At 36.7% G+C, this 22,874-nt stretch overlaps 1 protein-coding gene across 9 annotated transcripts in view; it reads right to left on the reverse strand.

Annotated features, from left to right (window-relative positions):
- The window catches only part of Cdh8 (cadherin 8), a 393,196-nt gene that overhangs the window by 21,814 nt on the left and 348,508 nt on the right, over positions 1–22,874 (reverse strand). The window contains exon 1 of one of the 9 annotated variants that reach the window (XM_017312551.2): positions 11,784–12,452. The exons of the other annotated variants lie outside the window; for them this stretch is intronic. Coding sequence (XP_017168040.1) covers positions 11,784–11,796 — 13 coding nt within the window. The 5' untranslated portion in view covers positions 11,797–12,452. Of the gene's footprint in view, positions 1–11,783; positions 12,453–22,874 lie in introns of those variants that run through there. 9 annotated transcript variants of the gene reach the window in all.

Consider the following 22,874-nt stretch of genomic DNA (forward strand, 5'->3'; position numbering starts at 1 on the left):
CTGCAGGGTTGGAAATGGAGAGGGGCCTGAGGAAAATAAGGTCCAGGGACAGGCCCAAAATGGGATCCAGCTCAAGGGGAGGCCCCAAGGCCTGACACTATTACTAAAGCTATGGAACACACACAAAAAGGGACCTTTCATGACTGTAGTTAGAAAGACCCAACAAGCAGCTGAAAGAGTCAGGTGCAGATATTTGCACCCAACCAATGGACAGAAGCTGCTGAACCCTGTTGTTGAATTAGGGAAATGCTGGAAGAAGCTGAGGAGAAGAGTGACCCTGTAGGAGGACCAGCAGTCTCAATTAACCTGGACCCCTGAGATCTCTCAAACCTTGGATTACCAACCAGGCAGCATACACCAGCTGATATGAGGCCCCCAACACATATACACCAGAGGACTGCCTGGTCTTGATTCAGTCAAAGAAGTTGCACCTAACCCTCAGGTGAATAACTCCTTAGAGGCCCCAAGGAATTTAGAGGTCTGCTGAGGTGGGGGTTGGGGTGGGGAGATCCTCATGGAAACAGAGGGTCTGGAGGGAGTTATGGAATGTGAACCAGTTGGATGGTAGACCAGGAGGGGAGTAAAATCTGGAGTGTAATTTATAAATAAATAAATAAGTAAATAAATAAATAAATAAATAAAATGAAGGGATATAAAAAAAAAATGAAAGACAAGCTTTTGTCCCAAAACTTACATAAAAGTCTGTTATGGGCAAGACACCATTTCCTGTTGTGCCCTTTACTTGTCATCCATGTCCTTTGACATGTCTCCAGTGCGGTGAACCACTATTCTCCTCTGAATTTACTTTAAATCTTAATTCTCAGCTAAAATTGATAAAAGAACTTAGGTGAAGAGAGTGAGGCCTGTGAGCTGGACTTACAATGTTTGTTTTTCGGTTGTTTGTTTGTTTGTTGTTGTTGTTTTTTCAAGACAGTGTTTCTCTGTGTAACCCTGGCTGTCCTGGCACTCACTTTGTAGACCAGGCTGGCCTCGAACTCAGAAATCCGCCTGCCTCTGCCTCCCGAGTACTGGGATTAAAGGCGTGTGCCACCACTGCCTGGCCAACATTTGGTTTTTGTCCCTATGGTAAAACAGAGAGAAGCCTTTCCCCTCCTGTCCCATAAACTCTGTTTATCTTCTTTAGTCTTTTTCTAATTGCTTTGTGGATTTTGGAGTCTGAATTTCTATCTAATTTCAACTGCCAAAGTATCTTTTTGTAGCTCCAACTCTAGACCTCTTTTACTTACATGTTGAATCTGTCCATCAGAACCTTCAATGAGTCCCCAAGGAAGGAGTTAGAGAAAGTACCCAAGTAGCTGAAGGGGTTTGCATCCCCATATGAGGAACATCAATATGAACTAACCAGTACCCCCAGAGCTCCTTGGGACTAAATCACCAATCAAAGGAAACACATGGTGGGACTTGTGGCTCTAGCTAGCTATGTAGCAGAGGAACGCCTAGTAGGTCATCAATGGAAGGAGAAGCACCAGGTCCTGTGAAGGTTCTTTGCCACAGTATAAGGGAATGCCAGGGCCAGGAATGGAAGTGGGTGGGTTGGGGAGTAGGGGCGGCGGGGGGAGGGGCGGGATAGGGGTTTTTCAGAGGGGAAACTAGGAAAGGAAGTAACATTTAAAATGTAAATAAAGAAAATATCTAATAAAAAATTAAAGAATGTTCAATAAAATAAATTCAGTTTTAAATATTAAACTAATAGTTTCTGTCTCTCTGATTCCCAGAAACCAAAGATTTCTTTTGTGCTGTCATAGTGACTATGATATACACATGCAGATATGCCCAGTAAAATCAAAATGTCTGTATGAGGAACCTCTATCACCCCCTTATTAATGGGCTAAAACTGAAGAGTCCTTTAGGAACTAGTAAATAGAGAAACTCAAGGATTTTGGAATATATAATTCAGAAATATATCAGATGCTTGATGTTAGGTATATATAAGATAATAATGTCATTTTGATTAACTTATCCAATAAGCACACAGGAAACATCAGTCAATAAACCTGATTCAGTGTGTAACAGGACCGTGTGAGACACAATGGCTAGAGCAGTGTAAAACACACTGGATTTTACACACGTGCAATGCAATGGAGGCAGCACTCACTGCTGATCTTGCACATACCATTACCTTAACTTGTAAATGAAGTACAAACTCACATCAAAACATCATAGTACAGTTCCGTATAAATTTATTTTAAATACTAATAATTTAGACTCTGAACTATCCAATCCATTTTGGCATTTTAAATCCAAACTTGTCTAACTTTCACTTGTGCATGTAGAATATATGCACAGTACAATTAAAATAAAATATCCATTCATTACATTAATTTATATATAAGAATGCAAGAATAACAAAAATGTGCATTCCCTCATTTTTATCCTAAAGCAGCAGAATAAGAATAAGGATGGGGTCTGACCTTCTGCATTTGAAATAACTTTTTTTTTTTTGATATATAAACCTAGGAAGCGTGGACTCACTTCTCCCCTTAGGTGTTAGCAGTAGTTAATGGCTTTGCCCAAGCTGTCTGAGGCTTCACTGGGAAAGCTATTATGCTCTGGGTTGTGTAATCCAGCAGGGGTACCAGCTGATAGCAGTTTTCCTGCATAATTCCTTCTTTCCTGGCTTAGTGGTAAAATAGCTGCTAGTAAAGGCGGGAAATGGTGCAAGAAAATGTGGCACCCTGCAGGGAGCCGAAGTTCAGTGTTTGTCCTTGAATCATTTTAAAATTTAATATGTTATATTAAAACAGCTTGGCTAAACATATATCTCTGGGCAGAAGTCTTCATATACAGTGAAGGCAAGAGGGTGGAAGGCTGCTATGTAGATAAAATTATCATTCAAGCCGTGCTTACATTATCATTCCTACCAGGCTGCTGAGAAAGGCACGTGCTTTTGTATCTCAAGACTCATACTCTTTCTAGTGTTGGAAATAGTGCTGTTTTGATCATTCAAATATGACTTTACATTAAAGGTCAAACTGATTTGCTTTTTCCTTATATTCACCCACGTATTAACAGGTTAAAATACAGATGAAGGGCGCAGAAATGAAATGATTGGAGAACGAAAAGATACCTGTGTAGGTCACCCTTATGATTGAGGCAGAAATCACACCAGACTCATTCAAATGCTTTCTTTTATTGAAAATGTAATCTGATAAAATGCCCTATTGTTAGGCATTATAGAGAAATCAGAATACATTTTGAAGTCATGCATGATTTCATTTTAATACTTTTTAAAATAAAAGAAGGGTTTTTTTTGTATGAGTCTTTTAAAATAGTTTCAGATGATATTTGATTTCCTAGTCTTGCTGTCCCTGTTGACAATGGACATGCACTACCTTCTAGCACTGAGCATTTCTATAAAGGTCCCTAACTCTAAATTCTTTACATTTTTTTTAACCAGAAAAGGTACATTTAACTAACTCTGGAAAGTCTAGGGAATATGATCCTATTTCAGGCTGTCTAATTCCTAAACACTCACATGAAGTTTCACCAGTTTTTGGTACATATTTTAGAACTCTTCTGTATACAATATTATGGTAGTCTCAGGCTATCAAAGAATCGAGGCTGAGATTTTTATCCCAGTTTCATGATTGGCCTCACTGAATTTTAAGATGACTCAAGTAAAAAACAACCATTAAATACTTCTGGAAAGAATATAAATTAATACAGCCACTATAGAAGTGTCCCTGATACTTTTAGTATTTTATAGAACCTTTATACTGACTTCCTGCTTACTAAAAATATTAAGAGAGAGAGAGAGTATTCCCTTTCTTACATTTACATTTAGTTATCGTTACATTTGTACATATGTGTGTGCATGTTTATATACATATGCAGGTGTGTGTGTATGTGTGTGTGGGGGGGTCAAAAATTATATATTTTTGTGCAACATGGTTGTGGTATTGCAGTGCTAATGTACTTCCAGAAATAAAGAATTCACTCCACTTTCTACAGCTATATCATTGTATTTACATTTGGTTTTTTGATTGTTTGCTTAAGACAAGATGAGTTTGAATGAGTCTGGTGTGATTTCTGCCTCAATCATAAGGGTGACCTACACAGGTATCTTTTTGTTCTCCAACCATTTCATTTCTGCGCCCTTCATCTGTATTTTAACCTGTTAATACGTGGGTGAATATAAGGAAAAAGCAAATCCATTTGACCTTTTGTACATATGCCAGTGCGTATATGTAGACATCACAGGACAGCTCCCCAGAGTTATTCCTCAACAGGAACTGTTGTTAAGCCTTAATTGTAAGGTATCTCTTGAATTATCTTGTTGTGCTCCAGCAAGCAATTTTATTGTACCCAAATTGATAGAGACCTGAAGATTTGGGGAGTCATATGTGTAATTCCATGTAAAGTGCTTCTTTTTGTAATGATTAATTTTCATGTGCACTGGTGCATCAAATCTCTGTGATGTGGAGTTACAGACAGTTGTGAGCTGCTAGGCTGGTGCTGAGAATTGAACCTGGGTCTTTTGGAATATTAGACTGAGCTCTTGACTACTGAGTCATTTCTTCAATCCCTCTATAATGCCTCGTAAGGGTCTTTCAGTATGCAAATTAACCAACAACACTTGATATATTTACACTTATTATTATATCTATGCTTCCTCATGGAATTGGACCACAAGAATTTAAACAATAAAATGTTTCACTACATATTACACATGTCATTCCAATTCTATACACACCACTCCAATTTTTGCATTCCACAATTTAATAAAGTGAAAAATATTAAATTTCAACAAATGGCATTAAAATGTTGAATGAAATTATCTCTTGTCTTTGAAATCACTGACAAATATGTATATGACAATACATACCTTTAATCTGACCACTGGGCGCATAGGCTGGTAGATGTCTATAAATTTGAGGCCAGCCTAGTTTACAGAACAAGTTTTGAGACTTCTGGAACTATATAGAGATCCTGTCAATATTTGCTTCTTAAACTATGATTTTTCTTATAGATATGTTTAATTCTTTCCTTACAAATTTATGAATTATTATATATTTTTGTGCAACATGGTTCTGGTATTGCAGTGCTAATGTACTTCCAGAAATAAAGAATTCACTCCATTTTCTACAGCTATATCATTATATTTACATTTGGTTTTTTGATTGTTTGCTTAAGACAAGATCTTTCTATTTAGCCCTGCAGTACTAGAACTTGTTTTGTATGCTAGGCTGGCCACAAATTTTCAGAAATCTTCCTTCCTGCCTCTGCCCCTAGTGGTCAGATTAAAGGTGTGCATAAACACATACAGAAATGTCAATGATTTTAAGGCAGGAAACATTTTAACTCAATATTTTAATATACTTATAAGCAAAGTTAAACCCAGTCTACTTCAGTTGAGGACACAGGTATGAGTGTGAATAGAAAACAAAATTTTAGAGGAGTAAAATGAGAATTGTATGTATAAATAAATATGAACAATGTTCTTGCATCCTTGGATAATTATAGACCCATCAATAAACAACTTCTGTGTTTGTCTTAGGGCTCTGAATACTTTGCTTCACATAGGATAGGAACTCTTGAATGAAAAAAAAATAGATTATTTTTATTTTTTATTAGATATTTTCTTAATTTACATTTCAAATGCTATCCCCTTTCCTAGTTTCCTCTCCAAAAATACCCTATACCCTTCCCCTCCCTCTGCTCCCCGATCTACCCACTCCAAGAGGAACAACAATATGAACTAACCAGTATCCTCAGAGCTCCTGTCTCTAGCTGCTTATCTAGCAGAGGATGGCCTAGTCAGCCATCAATGGGAGGAGAGAAATTAGAAAGGCATATCATATGATTAGGGAAACACCAATTTATAGGAAAATAGGCACTCAAAATTTGCAGTAACTTTTTAATTTTGAATAATCCTCAAACGGTTTAAAAATTGGAATTAAATTAAATTAATTGCTTCCAAAGAAAAGTGATGATATACTAAGTGCTAACATGAACCAGATACTGGTTAACTAATAGCATTTAATTCAAACAAATTTATAAGAGTGAAGAACAAACAAATATATGTAACCTATAGTCAAGAGAAAATATAGATACTATAAAGCAGTATAGAGGTGACAAATGGGGGAAGGAATTTGTAAGGCTAGAACTGAAAGGAGGAGAGGAATAAGGACTGCAATAGGGATGTAAAGTGAATTTTAAAACTTAGACAATAAACAGAAACTGTAGCTATATTGTTAAATTTAATAGATAAAAACAGTAATCTCAAAGTTAAAGGAACATGGGTTTTATTTAGTTAAATGTCTATTTCCCAGTCTTAAATTTAAGATCTACAATGAAATTTCTTCTGATATACTTCATGGGAAATTAGCATCTGTGGAAGATAAAATATATAGCTTGAACACATTTCAATAACAACTAACACACTAATTCATTGAGGGGGAAATATGCCAAGAAAATCCAGTGGCCAATGTCAATATGGTAAAAATTCTCACAAAGATGTAATAAAAATTTCCCAAGAACAAGACAAGAAAAGCATATATACATATATAGGTAGATAGATAGATAGATGTATATATATATATATATATATAAAGAATATTCTATGGTGAATGATTTGTTGAAGAATATATTTTTCTTGAAGGAAAATCCTACAGATAGAACCCCAAATATGTGGCCAGCCCATGCATGCTCTTTGGTTCTTTGGTTGGTAGTTCACTTTCTGTGATCCCTCTTGGGACCAGGTTAGTTGACTCTGCTTAGTCTTGCTGAGACAAATGTTCCACAGTGGGGTGGTCCCAAGGGCATCTTCCTCCCTTCCTATGAAGAAAAATGGAGGCAGTAATGGGAGAAGGGATTTGTAAGAGTAGGACTAGGAGGACAGTAGCGAGGGCACTGTAATGAGGATGTAAAGTGAATTTTAAAAAAATTAACTATTAAAAATAAATAAATAAAAGAAACCAAAATCTTCACAATAAAAGGTAAAAATTCCTGGATAGTATATCAGTATCGAAAAACAGTATCTTATAATTTATGAAATGCTCTAAGTATAAAGTGTTTACATTAAAAATTGCTCTGTGTGGTGACTTGAATGTGATTGGCTCCCATATGATCATATATTATAATGTTTGGACACTAGGGAGTGACATTGCCTGAGAGAGAGAAAGAGTCACCATTTGTGTGAGATCTTGGACAGAGTGGCCACTGGCCACTTCCCTGACTGGGCCTAGGGTAGCAGCCAGAAGATTAGAAAACAACTAAGCTGAGGGCAGATTTAGGGTGCTAAGTGTGGACTAAAGGCAACTGAGTTACAGTGGAATGCAGATTTTGAGGTGTTGAGCAATGTAGTAGGAATTACATGCTATAAGCTATAAAATCCATGTCTTAAAACAGAGACCTGACTTCAAGATATACTAGTGCAATAGTGGCACAATTCTTCAGTTCTTTAGAAAGTAGCGAATGAAGATTGCATGAGAAAGAATCCAATCCTGACCCTGTTAAAGGGGCAAGATAGGTCATGAGCTAGAGAAAATTTATCTACAATTATATAATCTTGAAGGAACATAGTAATAAAATTATTCTGAATGACACATTTCTATACCAAATGATCAGAGCATCACTCATCTCTCATTAGAGAAGCTTCATATAGTATATGCTAATTAAAGGATGGACAATATGACAAGAATGAGATTGTGTACCATTCATCTCTAAGTGGTATGTTTTCCTCAAACCAGTTATCCCAACTTTAAAGAGTCTATTCTGAAAAGGAGACTGGCAAATTGTAAGAGCCAGAGGTGTTGGATGATTCTAAGAAAAGGTCATCTTCCAAACACTTAGGACAGATATACATATGAACCCCCAGAGACTGGAAGCATGTATAAGACCTGCAAAAACTCAAAAGAGAAAAACCTCAGTTTTGAGGAGCAGAAGTGGCCTAAAGTCCAATGTTCAAGAGTAGTTGGTTAATCAAAACAGAGTCAATAATGTGTGTGTGTGTGTGTACTTTTGTTTTATTTTGTTAGGATATTTTTCATCTTATTTATATTTTTACTCTGTGTATTTTGATTTCTTAGGGCTGTTATATTTTTAACTAGGAAAAGAGACAACATTAAGTTGGGTGAATAGGGACATCGATTATTATGTAGGAACTGCTGCAGGAGAAAGAATATAATGAGAGTGGATCATATAAAAACTCTTTAAAATAATTTTATATTGAAAATATATTAAATCTCCAACTGAAATATATATACAAAAGAAACCACTGAAAGCACAGGCTACATTGAGGAGAAAATTTACTCTATGTACAATTGATATAGATTAATATTTGAAACATATAAGGCATAAAATAAATTAAATACAAAACCCTCCACAGTTTATTTAACTAATAGGACAATTAAATATAATAATAATAGTTCTCAACCAACAAGGTTATTTAAAAAGACCAGAACAGCAAAGCTGAAAAAACGCAGGGCTTCCAGGGGATAGAGCCGGCCATCAACCCACCCACAAAATCTTCCACCCAAAATTTGCCTTGCCTACATGATGTGCAGGGATAGGGATGGAGCAGAGACTGAGAGAACAGCCCACCAATGTTTACCCCAAATTGAGACACAGTCCATGTGAGAGAGGCAAATCCTGACATAATTAATGATAGTCTGCTATTATTGCAGACAGGAAGCTAGCATAACTGTTTCCTGAGAGGCTTCAACCAGCAGTGGTTAGAAACAGATCCACAGAGCCACAACCAAATATCAGGAAGAGCTTGGAGCTTAGGAAGTCTTGTGGAAGTGTAGTGGATAAAAATTGAGTGAGCCAGCAGAGGATGGCCTCATCGGGCATCAATGGGAGGAGAGGCCCTTGGTCTTGCGAAGATTATATGCCCCAGTACAGGGTTATGCCAGGACCTGGAAGTGGGGATGGGTGGGTTGGGGAGCAGGGCAGAGGCGGGGGAGGGAACTTTCGGAGAGGAAACTAGAAAAGGGGATAGCATTTGAAATGTAAATGAAGAAAATATCTAATAAAAAAAAAAAAAAGAAAGAAAGAAAATTGAGTTAGCCAGAGGGAACAAGGATCCCATAAGAAGACTTACAGAGTCAACTAACCTGGGCCCATGGCGGCTCACAAAGACGAACAACCATGCAGGGTCTGGATCTAGCCCCCCAACATATTTGTAGCAGATGTATCGCTTGGGCTTGCTATGGATGCCCTAAGTGTTGGAGCAAGGGCCATCTCTGACTGTAATGCCTGCCATTGGATCCTGTTCTCTTACCTATATTGCTTGTTTGGGACTCAGGGGAGAAGATATGCTTAGTTCTTCTGAGACTAGATATCCCAGGGTAGAGTGGTAACTATGGTTATTATGGAACATTTTCGAATTACTAAATCATAGAATCCACCTCAGCATTTAATACATGAATAGGTAGATAGTAATAGAGGTATATAAACAAAATAGAATTTTATTAGTTGTATAATGTATAAGAAAATGTAGATCATCATTTTACATGAAATAGGCCACACTTTAAAAGAAAATATATTTACTCCATATGTGAAACATAGACATAATACAAACATGAGAGTCTTGAATAAGTATGCCTATGTATAATATATAGTGTGAAAGTACAAGGATTATTTGCAAATAGGGGTGATGGAAGATAGCAGTGGGTATAGGGCTTAGTATGGCCAAGTTATATAAGATACTGGAATTAATAAATTGTCTTTTTGAAGCACATTGCTTTGTATATGTGATGATGAAAAGATACTCATGTCATTTCAAGTTCTCAATCATAGTTATAAACACAAAGAAATTACCATGTAAAACCATCCTCAAAATTGTAACTGAAAAATACTTCAAGAAAATACTAGTCATAATACTTCTAGGGTGGCTATATTAACATAAAAAGTAGGTTGTAGAGGAATGAATATAATCAATATTAAAAAGATCATCTCATAACAATGAAAAGGTCAATTGAGTAAGAAGACAAAATAAAATTATATTAACAAGTCCCAGGGGTATTTCTGCCAGAAATATAAGGTGATTTTTATTTTAGTAGCTAGATAAAGGAAAAGAAACAACAAATAAGATGATCACATTAGTAGAAATTTTCTAATAGCAATCAGCAACAATAATTTATATTAAAATATTAGCAAACTTTGAATAAATTCCTTTCAGTGAGGTATACTTCAGCTATGAAAGCATCTTTTGCTTTATATTATATTTATTGGAGACTGACCCTTACACAAAAACCACCATCAAGAAAGGTGGGTCTTACTTCTTTTTTTAAATTTTATTTATTTATTATATGTAAGTACACTGTAGCTATCTTCAGATCTCATTACGGGTGGTTGTCAGCAACCATGTGGTTCCTGGGATTTGAACTCAGGACCTCTGGAAGAGCACTCAGTGCTCTTAACTGCTGAGCCATCTCACCAGCACCCCGGGTCTTACTTCTAATTTCTGTCCTCTGCTGCAGACCATACTCAGAGTAATTAAGCTCTAATAAAGGCTACAGATTTGGCAGGATGATATACAGTGCCTTACTCCCCTCAGATGTTCCTACATAACAAAGGATGCTTATAAAGATGTGCAAAATTAACACCATATCATGGAATTTCTCAGTCTGCTGCCATGTGTACTCAGATAATCTTTTGGAAATATATAGTTAAAAATGCATGTTCATAATGGAAAGAGAGAACGGACTACCCAATTTTATTCTCTGGACCCCCCACAAGTATTACAAAGCACACACACACACACACACTTACACATTGTGTGTGTAAAAAGAAGTAAAAGAATTGATAAAATATCACTTTAAACATTTCCCAATTCACCTACATGGTGATTTGAGATGCTACATGAAAGCATCTGCCCTTGCCAAATTTGGTAAAGAAGGGAACATAGTTGTTTTCTCTTTGAACTTCATTCTTTCCTGTTTTACTAGGCCCCTTCTACACCCAACTCTGATCTTCTCACGATCTGGGATGAAGAGTGTGGCATAGTCCAACACTGCTGACAGTGTGAATACATCCTTGGCTCCTGTGTGTCACTGCTGCTCCTTTTTTGAACGGGGTTTTTCATTTCTTCTTCAAAGCCTTTCCTACTGGCAAATCTCAAATTAGTTCACCTGTTATAAAAGGTGCTTTCCTCTAAAAAGTCATACACTCAAAATTTAGCCTTATACTACTTGGATACCTCTGTCATATTAGAAGCTGTATGGGCTGCCACTCTGCTCAGTAGATTTCTATTCATCTGATGAGCATAGCTTTCCCCATTATGAGGCAAGGCATTCATTCCTCTCTGGCTTTGTATTAAGGGTATTAATCTCTCCTTTTGTCCAAACCTATGCATATCTCAGGTTGACAGTACTATTTATAACTTAAGAAAATACTCATTTTTTTAAATACTTCCCTCTTTTAGTTACTGTTTTCCTTGCTCTGAACAAACATCCGAGAGAAGCGTCTTAAGGAAAAAAAGACAATATTTTTGGATCCTGGTTTATGTGGAGCTTAATAATACTGTATAATTTAATAATACTGCAAGTCCAGTACTTTAGAGTAGGCATGGCAGCCAAGGCATGAAGTAACAGATCACATTGTCTCTGGAATCAGCGAACAGAGAATACAGAATGCTGGGGCATGTCTGGCTTTCTGGTTGCATTTATTGTACATTAGGGATTCCATGCCTGGTTGTGCAAAGGCTGTCTAAAACGCATGACTTGGAAGATCCTAAACTCAGGGAAGAATGGATTAGTGCTTTTTTTCTAGATGGCAATGCTTTCAAATTGACTTCTAAATACGTATACCCTTACCCCATAGACTCATGTTGTCCTCAACTTGGTTGAGAAATGCTCCTTTTTATTGTAGGTAGAGGTTAATGAGGAGATCCACACGTAGTCAACATGCTGAGAAGTAACTGTAATTGCTCAGTTAGGGATGAATTATCTGTATCAACCATTCCATTCCAGTAGCATCACCATAGAAGAGAGGCCTTTGAGAACATAAGAGTTGGCAGATGGAGAGGAGCACTGGGATGCTAACATCTGGCATGACCTGACTGTCCCATACACTGGCTCACCACAAGCATTGTTGGAAAACAACCAGCAAAACCACATTCTAGACAAAATTTCAGCACAGATTAAGGAAGGGCCCTCTGAAGCTACACCCATGAGTAGGCAGGCATTGGTAGGTGATGGTTTTTTAAAGTATGGACTGTCACTTTACGGATACAGCTGCTTTGGGTTCCCCATGTTGAGTATTTAGCCATATACCCATGCACATATGGGCATCAATAATTAGACTCAAGGCACTATTAATAGCAAAATATAACAATAATGAAAATAAGAAAGAAAACAAAACAAAAGGGAACATGAAGTTTCAAGAGAGATGGAATATAGAAGCTCTTGGTAGTTGGAGAGAAGAGGTAGTGGTGGATGGATATAACAAAAATACATTGTAGAAATGTATGGACATTTCAGAAATCAAGTAAAATAATATTTAAAAATCTTCACTGAGTCTCTGGAGAAAGAATCCCTTCAATCTCCTGAGATATATATACATCTTGTGTATATATATATATATATATATATATATATATATATATATATACACACACACACACACAAACGTTAGGAAGTAGATAATGTTGTTTTACTCACCCTCTGCAGGAATAAAGCGCCTTTTAATCTTCTTTCTTTGTCAAAAAAGTGAAAGTAGACAGTCCTCTGGAAACAGGGGCAATATTTGACTCTTTTATGTTTTTAAGATTTATTTTTATATTTATATCTAGTTTATGTATATCGGTACATCGTAGCTGTCTTCAGACACACCAAACGAGGTCTTTGGGTCCCATAACAGATGGTTGTGAGCAGCCACATTGTTGCTAAGAATTGTACTCAGGACCTCTGAAAGAGTAGTCAGTGCTTTTAACCACTGAGCGACCTCTCCAGCCCTCAACATTCGACTCTTCCAAGAAATCATTTAGGTGGACAAAAACTGCTGTGGGTATTGAATAGCTCGTTAACTTTCAGTGATCAGATGCAACAAGAGCTTATTTATTTAGGGGAAATGAGTTTCATTTTTAATTTGAAACATTTTTTTTAAATATCAGAAAATAAGTATAATTGGAAAAGAAATTCAGGAAATGGTATGTGAGAATTTTATGGTAATTATTCTGTATTACAATTTTTAGCCACCTATTTATAAATGTATCAATATGCAGAGTAATTCGTATTCAGAAATGATTCCTGGGTTGTTTGTTACTATGTTTTTACAGTTAAATCTTATTTTGGTTTTAAACTTATGATAATTTTCTCTTTGAGAACCTGCAATAAAGCTTTCAGTCTATTTCTCATTTTTTTCTTTATTTCCTCACTTTTATTTGATTTTTTTCCCTAGTGGAACCCCCATTCAAATCTGAATAATCCTCAGTGTTCATTATGCCTCCTCTCCCAGGTTTGGCTTCTCAACATTTTTGTGGTCTTTGTAACCTTTACAACATTTACTATTTCATATACTCTGCTTGGCTTCTGTTTTCTTGGTAAAGCATTGCTCTATTCACTGTTTTAATTTGAGAAGAGAAAGGCATCAGAGGCAATGGATTTCTCTCATTACTAAAGGACATTATACAAAAATGGGCATCCTGTCTCAGCCATTCATTTGGGCAGTGAAAGCACAGCCCATTTCGATTAGCAAAAAGATATCAAAGAAGGTGGAGACTTCTATACTGGAAATAAGAGGCAGTTTAGAGAGCATGATGTCCCATGACAGAATGGATACAGAAAATGTGACTCATTTACACAATGGAATACTACTCTGCTATTAAGAATAAGGACATTCTGAGTTTTAGAGGCAAATGGATGGAACTTGAAAATATCATTCTGAGTGAGGTAACTCAAACCCAAACGGACATGCATGGGATGTACTCACTAATAAGTGGATATTAGCCACAAAAACAAAACAAAACAAAAAAAGTACATTATACCCAAGGTACAGGGATACAGTCCACAGAACTCAAAAAGCTCAACAAGCCAAAGTGACCAAGTAAGGACTCCTCAGTCCCACTTGGGAGAAAGAAGAAAAGAATTACAAGTTGGGAAGGTAGGAAAGACCTGGGAGGGAAAGACCTGGTTGGGAGAAGGGGGGAACCTGATCTGGTATTGGGTGATGGAAAAGGACTGAAGCCCCGAGGGCCAGCAGAAAGAATGGACACAGGCAACCTTGGGTGGAGAAGGTTAGGGGGACCCTCCAGAATGCACCAGAGACCTGGGGGTTAAGAGACTCTCAGGACTCAAAGGGAGGAACCTTACATGTAGTGTCTGATAGAAAGGAGAGGGAACTTATAGAGCCTACCTCCCACAGGAAGACACATCAAGTGAGGGATGGAGTTGCTACCCCACAGTCAAAACTCTGACCCATACTTGTTCCTGTCTGAAAGAACTGCAGGCATGGAAATGGAGAGGAGCCTGGGGAAAAGAAGATCCAAGGACAGGCCTAAAGTGAGATCCAGCTAAGGGGATGCCCCAAGACCTGACACTATTACTAAGGCTATAGAGTGCTCACAAAAAGGGACCTTTCATGACTGTAGTCAGAAAGACCCAACAAGCAGCTGGAAGAGTCAGGTGCAGATATTTGCATCCAACCAATGGACAGAAGCTGCTGACCCCTGTGGTTGAATTAGGAAAGAGCTGGGAGAAGCTGAGGAGAAGAATGACCCTGTACTAGGACCAGCAGTCTCAATTAACCTGGACCTGAGATCTCTCAAAACTGGACTATCAACTAGACAGCAAACACCAGCTGATATGAGGCCCCCAACACATATGCAACAGAGGACTGCCTGGTCTGGATCAGAGAAGTTGCACCTAACCCTCAAGAGACTGGAGACCCCAGGGAGTTTATAGGTCTTGTTGGGTGGGTGGTAAGTGGTGGAGACATCCTCATGGAGACATGGTGTGGGGTGGGGAGGAGGTATTGGATGTGGAACAGTTGAAGTGTGGATGAGGGGAATAAAATCTGGAATATAAATAAATAAATAAATAAATAAATAAATAAATAAAAGATAAAAAAGTAGAGAGTGTGAAAATAAGTGAAAAGCATACACAACAAATTCCTGCCTCCAAAATTGATGTTCAAATGTGGTTAAAGCACAGGAATGTGTCAGGAGGTAGGAGAGTATGATGTTTTAAGAAAGAACACATTTAGTGATCCTGCGATGGGGACACTTAAGTTGTCATTTTCAAGATGAAATACTAACAACGAGGGTACCATTTTTCTTTTTCTTTTTTATTGTTTTGGTTTGTTTTTCCATCCAAGTACTAACTATGAATGATTCTGCTTAGTTTCTGAGATCAGAGTAGTGAGGGTGTATTCAGTCTGCTACAGTTGTAGACAGTAATATTCAGTGTCTGTAGGAACTTGTGGAAAATTGAATGTTCAGTTTCTTTATACATAAAACGAAAATAATTGTGTCACTGGTGCTGCAGGAAGATTCTGAGGATGGCATACTTGTAAATCAAAGTACAAATGTCCCCCCCCCCATAATAGAACTACCCAAACTAATTGCCACCGTGTTCATTAGTGTTAGTAGGAAACAAAGATAACTTGGATGTTTAGACAGTGATTCAAGTAAAAAGCATCATCAGTTCAATGATGTTTCCCTTCAGTTGATTTCCAAGATAGCAAGATTTTATTTTTATTCAGATTCTTCATTTTTTTGTAGTTCTTGGCCACATACGCTGCACACAGCATTCTTCCTAGTATTGATCACCTCATCCATTTATTTGATTTTGCCTGTGAAAACAGGCCCAAAGGGAAATTGCAAATTACATCCTCATTCCAAAGTTCTTATCTGAAAAACAGCAGTTGGTTTGTATTCAAGTGTTACTTTTTAAGTGGCCCTCATCTGGTTCTTTTAATTCTGGTACACATTCTTTAATATGTTCAGATCACTAGCTCTCCCTGCTGTGTAACCTTCTACCAACCTACTTCAGGTCTGCCAGTGTCTTCAACAGGCTTTTAAGCTCTCTGTAGAAAGAGCCAATCATTAATGATATTAAAGATGTTGAAGTAAGATTGTTATCTATGCTGGAAATGCTACTGGGGTAGAGAAAAGGGAAGGATTTTTAATTGGAAGCCTTGTCTTTGAACCAGCCACAACAGGGCTGGAATTTATGTTCCTCTACCTTTATTGAAATGCATGGATTTTAGGTTAGGCTGCATTAGAAATTAGAGGGGTATGTCTGCATGTTACACATATCCTATTGAGATATAAATGCTACAACTATGGATAACCAAAAATGCTTTTGACAAACGGAAATAAAATTTTCTTAACAATGACCAGGCATTTTTTTTTAAATTAGAACAGAAAATATGGTGGGTATTATAAAAAGGTACTAAGTAATACTTCCTTTCCTATCCATAATTTTACATGCATATTACATAACTTCCTTAACCTCAGGACACTAAGACTTTACTCTTTTATTATCCACCCATTCGATTGCTTATTTTTCTTTATTAGTACGTGTTTGGGGGACAGTCATGGCTATGGTCAACTTACAGAACCTGTGTTTTTCTTCTACCTTGTAGTTTTTAGAGATCAAAGTGAATTCATCAGTCTTGGTTTCAAGCAGTTTTTTGTTGTTGTTGTTGTTGTTGTTGTTGTTGTTGTTGTAGTTGTTGCTGTTGTTTTGGGATTTGTCTTCTTCTTTATCTTGCCAGCAATATAAAAACAAAATTATTGATTGTGATTCTGTTTGTACAGGGTAGGATGAAGCCCAAGCTGGGCTTGATGCTTTCCCTACCAAACTCATAGATTACAATTGTGAGCCCTGACTCTATTAGTGTGTGTGTGTGTGTGTGTGTGTGTGTGTGTGTGTGTGTGTGTTTGTGTGTGTTTGTGTGTGTATTTTGCCTGCATGCATATATTTTTATCTCATGTGTGCAGTGCTCATGGAGGTCAAAAGAAGACATTGAATCATCTGGGACTGGAGTTGCGGATGGCTGGGATACCGTATGAGTACTGGGGATAGAACTCAGGCCCTATGGAAGAACATCCAGGGCATTTAACACTGAAAACACCTCTGCAATCTAACTTTGTTTTTGAAGCAGGGTCTTAATATATAGACCAGGCTGAACATGAATTTGAAATACTCCTGCATTGACATCAGAGTGCTTGGATAACATGTAAAAGCCACCACATCTGACTTTCTTCCCCCCTTCTCTCTTCTATTGGTGTATATTCATTGTACATAATTGTGGGTTATGTTACAATTTCATAAACTATATAAATGTATTTTGGTAAAATTTTAACATTTTCTTTGACACTTTGAAAATCAAACCCAGAGCTTTGTACATGCTAAGCAAGCAATCATTGTCCCATACTGAGCTACATATCCCAACACAAACTTTGCATGCTTAAGCTTTTAAAAACAATAATATTAATTCTTAATATTAATTATATTAATGCTAATTAATAATATTCAGAAAGATTCAGTGATTCAGACTTATCAATATGTCAAATTTGATATCAGAATTCCATAATTTGCTACACTATTTGATGTGTATCTTTATCATACCCACCCATATCCCTGCTCGATTTTCTCTGTATACTTTCTGACAGCCTTCCAGTTGCATGATATCTACTTTTCATCTTGCTACAGACACATCTTGCAAGTTACTTAGTCCACTTATCATTTTTGTTATGTATGTGTTAGTCCTGACCGATTTTGTAAAACTTTGTGATGAATCATGTTAACTATTGAATATTACCCCTAGATTTGAATTGGTTAATATTAGTCTCACTTATCCTACTTTTCCTTAATTCCATATAAAAAGGTAATAAAATTATAAAATGTGATTATGGTGCTGACAAGTTGTTTAAGGGAAAAGGTTCTTGTCAGCTTGATCTTATGGATTTCATCCACAAGATCCATATGGAAAAAAGAGGGGACGAATCCTAAGAAGTTGTCTTCTGACATTCACAAGCATGCAGTTCTTGAAAGAGTCCCATTCTTATTCTTGAGTCAACTAGTCATGAAGTTTACAGAGTTCATGAAGGTCAGTCCTATTGAATATATACTGCACATGGATAGGTTTTTTTTTGTAGTAGTCTCCAGTGCAGTGTAATAGCCATATATCCACTTCATATATTGGAACTATAAAGCCCAGAGGCTTTCCAACATTGTATGATGCCTTTCTATTCTTTAGCAGCAACACGTAGAGTCTGGAATTCTTGAGGTTACAATCTAGACTAAAGAATGTAAAGATTGATACTGGGGATTGGGTAGGGCGTTGATGATTGCTATTGAATTGCTGTTGGTTTAAATGCCCTCCAAGACCTTATACCTATAATTATAATTACAGTAGTCCCCATACAAGCTGTCAAGTCAGTGGTATCCTGCTATCATATTGAAGAAAAGCATTCATTAACACAATGTGTTTGATTGTGCATTGTGGAATCAGACTAATTAATTTTGAACTTGGCTCACCAAATATCAACTACATGGGTAAGTCACTTAACCTCTATTTGTAATACATTATGCTCTTCAAACTAGAGAAAATACCTATCCAAGCCCGAGTTAATTCTAATGATTTTTTATTGAATGAGTGAATCTATAATCACGGAACTGAATTCAGTCACTTCAAACCTTCCTCTCATGGAACTATTATATTAATTTGTGACATGCACTATTTATTTTCATTCCCACATCTTATGAAGAATAATCCTTAGAGGGAAAACACTGAAATCAGTAATCTATAAACTAGGATAGGATTCTTAAATCCAGGACTCTGTCTCTAGTGTTTATGTTCTACCTACTGAAATTCCTTTTCTAAATCAAATTCCAGAGAAGAATGGAGTAGAAAAGCAAGAATTGAACATTCATGTTCATCCTTTTATTTTATTATGTTATGTGTAAATGCCATTTCTGTTGTAACAATTCCTCTACTAGAGTGCCTGTGTTATATTTTAAAAGCCAAGTCTGATTCAAGAAGATGATGTTACCACATGAATTTTAATAAACTCTAACAGAAGGCTAGTGTAATGTATAAAGACTTGGGGAATAGTGATTTCTATGGTGTCTTGGCTCTTTCATGACTCATACTTGCCCATGGTACAATTAGTTTTCAAAGAATTTTCAACAAAAGAAAAAGGTTGTTGGAGTTTGGTTTTTTTGGGTTCTTTTTTGGACCAAGTAGCATGTTCATTAATAGGACTATGTGTTAACTCTGAGATTAATGTGTAACCTAAAAAACATCTGAGAGAAAATAAACATGTCTCTATAGCTAGTAATTGGAGAGTCTAGATACATAATAGTAATAATTTCTTTGATGGGGATATGGTACATCTTTCTATGCTTGCTCTAACGTACAAGTCATTTTAAAGACTGATTCCTTCTTTTCTTTCTTTGCATTCACAGCCTTGCATTTGCCCAGGGTTTGCTTCCTTGATGAATGCTACTTGTTCATATATACTGATGGGTCAGCGAGGAGCTGGAGGAAGAGAGTCACACTCACTGCCCATGAGAAAAGGGATAAGCCCCAAGCTCCTCTTCCAGTTCTGAAGGTAGCTATTACTAGTTCCATGTGGTTTGAGTTTCTGCGGAGCTATAGCTCTGAAATGACAGAGGAATGTGTATATTGAAAGGCATGAATTATTCCCTTTGACTCTTCCCCACTGGGGAAGAATCTCTTCTGGAAAGACCTCGAATTCACTTGCAAAGAAAGTGCAACCCATTTGAAGAAGAAGTTTTATCTTCTGAATTTAGAGATTATGCCTCTCTCAACATTTACATCATAAATCATTGCGACCATCAGAGAGAAGATATAAGAAATTGGAGAGGTTTGGAGTAGTGGGCAATGAAGAATTGTCTCACTACTATGCTTCAATTTATTTTCAATTCTTACTTGCTTTTTTCCCATAAAGTCACACCCTGAACATGTCTGCAATACTTGAAAGCCTGAAGTTCTGACTCCAAAAGGTAAAGGACATAACAAGAGGCAGGAAGGAATCTGCACTGGCACCTCGACTTCTAGAATGTTATAGAGAATAGAGGTCTGGTCCTTTACTTCTTTTGAAGGTATTGGGAATCTGCTATCCTTTCTGTGAGACAAAACAAAATGTTTTCATGAAACACCAAGAATTTTAGAAGCAATATGAATGGAGTCTAAGTGGTGGATCTTCTTGTAAAATAAAGAGCCCCTTCATAATGTTGCCGTTAGGTAGAAATGATATGTTAATAAGTTTTGTACCGGACTTGTACAGGGATAACAGGGAAATTTGTGTTAGCAAACCTTTGTTCTGATGCTCCTTTTTCCTTCACACTCCCTCACTCACTTTCAACACTGGATTCTGCATTTCACCCTTGCTATTTTACTACTGACCATTAAGTAGCAATCCTGTCACCATAGTTACTGAGCTGTAAGCAATCATGACCCTCAAGGATCTTCACAGGGAAAGAAGTGATATAAAGATGTGAAAGATATGCTTGTAAGCCAAGCTGGTAATGATGATACACATCTTTATTCCTCACACTTGGGAGGCAGAGGCAGAAAGGTCTTAGTGAGCTTGAAGCCAGTTTGGTACGCAAAAGGAGTGCTGGCTAGTTAAGGATACGTACTGTGGCTCTTTCTCAAAAGATGAATAATGGTATTTAAAAAATGGTTATTTTTTAAAAAGCTAAGAAGCAAAGTTTATTATTATGTGAAAATATCTTCTTTTAGTTTATTGTTGTTTGTGTTTGTGTTTCCTTGTGTTTTGGGTTTTTCTTTTAAGACAGGATTATAGTTTGTAGCCTTGGCTTTCTTGGAACTACAATGTATACCAGGCTGCTAGGGAACTCAGGGATCAACTGTGTCTCAATAGTTGGAATTAAGGACATGTGCCATTATCACTTGTTAAGACACTTTTCTTTATTGATGATAAAAATAAGATATTTGGTATAACAAATATTTAGTGTATTTGTTTGAAACGTTCTGTAAAAGTTATTACGAAAGTGATTTATTACTGTGTATATTTTCAGGTAAGGACTGACTGAGTTTTGCAAGCTGAACAAACTCATCCAAGGTTGCCCCTAATAAGGATATATTTGAATTCAACACTCTCACAACACTCTAGAAATCACTACATTGACTGTCTCCTGTTTCAATGTCATATCTATTAGTCATTTTCACTATATATGCAACTATATTTTATATGTGTACATATATATATATATATATATATATTATACTATTGCATCATGACTGGTGCAATTTAAGTGCATAGGAGCAAGGCTGAGTGTTACCTACATGCTGAAGAGTCAGAGTCAGATCTTGGAGATCTGCATTGATATTGATTTTGGCAATGCAGCATTCTTGTTTTGACTATGACCAAGATTTCTAACTTGAGAGGGTCTTGAGACAGCATTCTAACACTTGGGTGGATGGCCAACAAAGAAGTATACATAAAATAATGCCTCTCTCCTCTTCAATTTTGGATGTTTGTATTGATTGATCTCTGTTGTATTTTCTGTTATTCCTCTTTCTTAAATCCTGGAATAACTTGGTTACTGTTGGGCAATTACGAATTCTCTTGCTAAATTTGTTGTCTTGTACATGAATGATTCCAAAACGGTTTGCTCCAGTTATATAAATTCTATTTCACATGAGAAAAATAAGATTTCAAAGAACACCATTATTATTGATGTTATAAATAGGTAAGTTTTTCAGAATTTGGTCAGTATTTGCAGAAATGAGAACTGTAAAATATTTATGCTCTTCAATAAACATCCACACATTTACAGCTTCTATTGATCAATCATTTTAGCTGAATCTCTGGGGCCTTCTACACTCTCCACTTAGATATTTTTTCCTCATGCCAAGTAACATGTTCATTAATAGTACCATGTGTTAACTCTAAGATTAATGTCCAGTCTAATAAACTTCTGAGTTAGAATAAACATGTCTCTATATTTAGTAATTGGAGATTCTCCGATTCATAGGAGGAGCAATTTATTTAATTTGGGCATAGTTCATCTGGGATTCATACTAGTTGTAATTCATTTGATTTGGGCATAGTTCATTTCTTTGTGCTTATTAGAATGTACAAATTGTTTTAAAAACAGACTCCAACTTTTCATACTTTGCCATCTCAGTCCTGATTTATTTATTTATTTATTTATTCATTTATTTATTTATTTATTTGTTTATTGAGACAGGGTTTCTCTGTGTAGCCCTGGCTGTCCTTGAATTCCAGGCTGGCCTCGAATTCAGAAATCTGCCTCCCTCTGCCTCCCAAGTTCTGGGATTAAAGGTGTGCACCACCACTGTCCAGCCTCAGTCCTGATTTTACTCAAAAACTCTCTAGATCTTTTCTGGCATATTTTTAGGTAGTTATCTCCAGTTGTTTCTTACTTTACAATCTGGTAGGCACAGGGGTTCTTATATACCTGGCCTTCTGGTGAAGCAATTCTCCGTCGTTAGTTGGAGGAGGTCCTCTTACTTTGGCAGCTCAAACATGTTTGTTATGCACACCCTGATTGCAAAGCTTTCTTTAGATTTTCCTTTAGATTTCAATCACTAAGCACTTCATCCGTGTTAGGCTCACCAACTCTGATCATTACCTCAGTGATTCCTTTTCTACTTCTAAAGCTCTAATAAGGAAGATTCTCATGATCTCTTTAGGAGGGCCTGGGCCATTGCTGAACAGAGCCTTTCCATATTATCAATTGCTATTCATAGCACTGAAAGAAAATTTTGCATATGCATCTTTATAATTGTCTTTCCTTCACCAATTCTTCTGCCCTTGAGGGACCATCATGACTTTAACTCAAATTTTCTATAAAACCTAACTTATAAATTGTCTTTTAGAAATTCAAATTGAAAGAGCCATGCCTGCTAGAATTCCAGGTTGCCTGCTTGTAGTCCTT

This window comes from Mus musculus, chromosome 8, assembly GCF_000001635.26.
Source record: "Mus musculus strain C57BL/6J chromosome 8, GRCm38.p6 C57BL/6J".
Classification (NCBI taxonomy): Eukaryota; Metazoa; Chordata; class Mammalia; order Rodentia; family Muridae; genus Mus; species Mus musculus.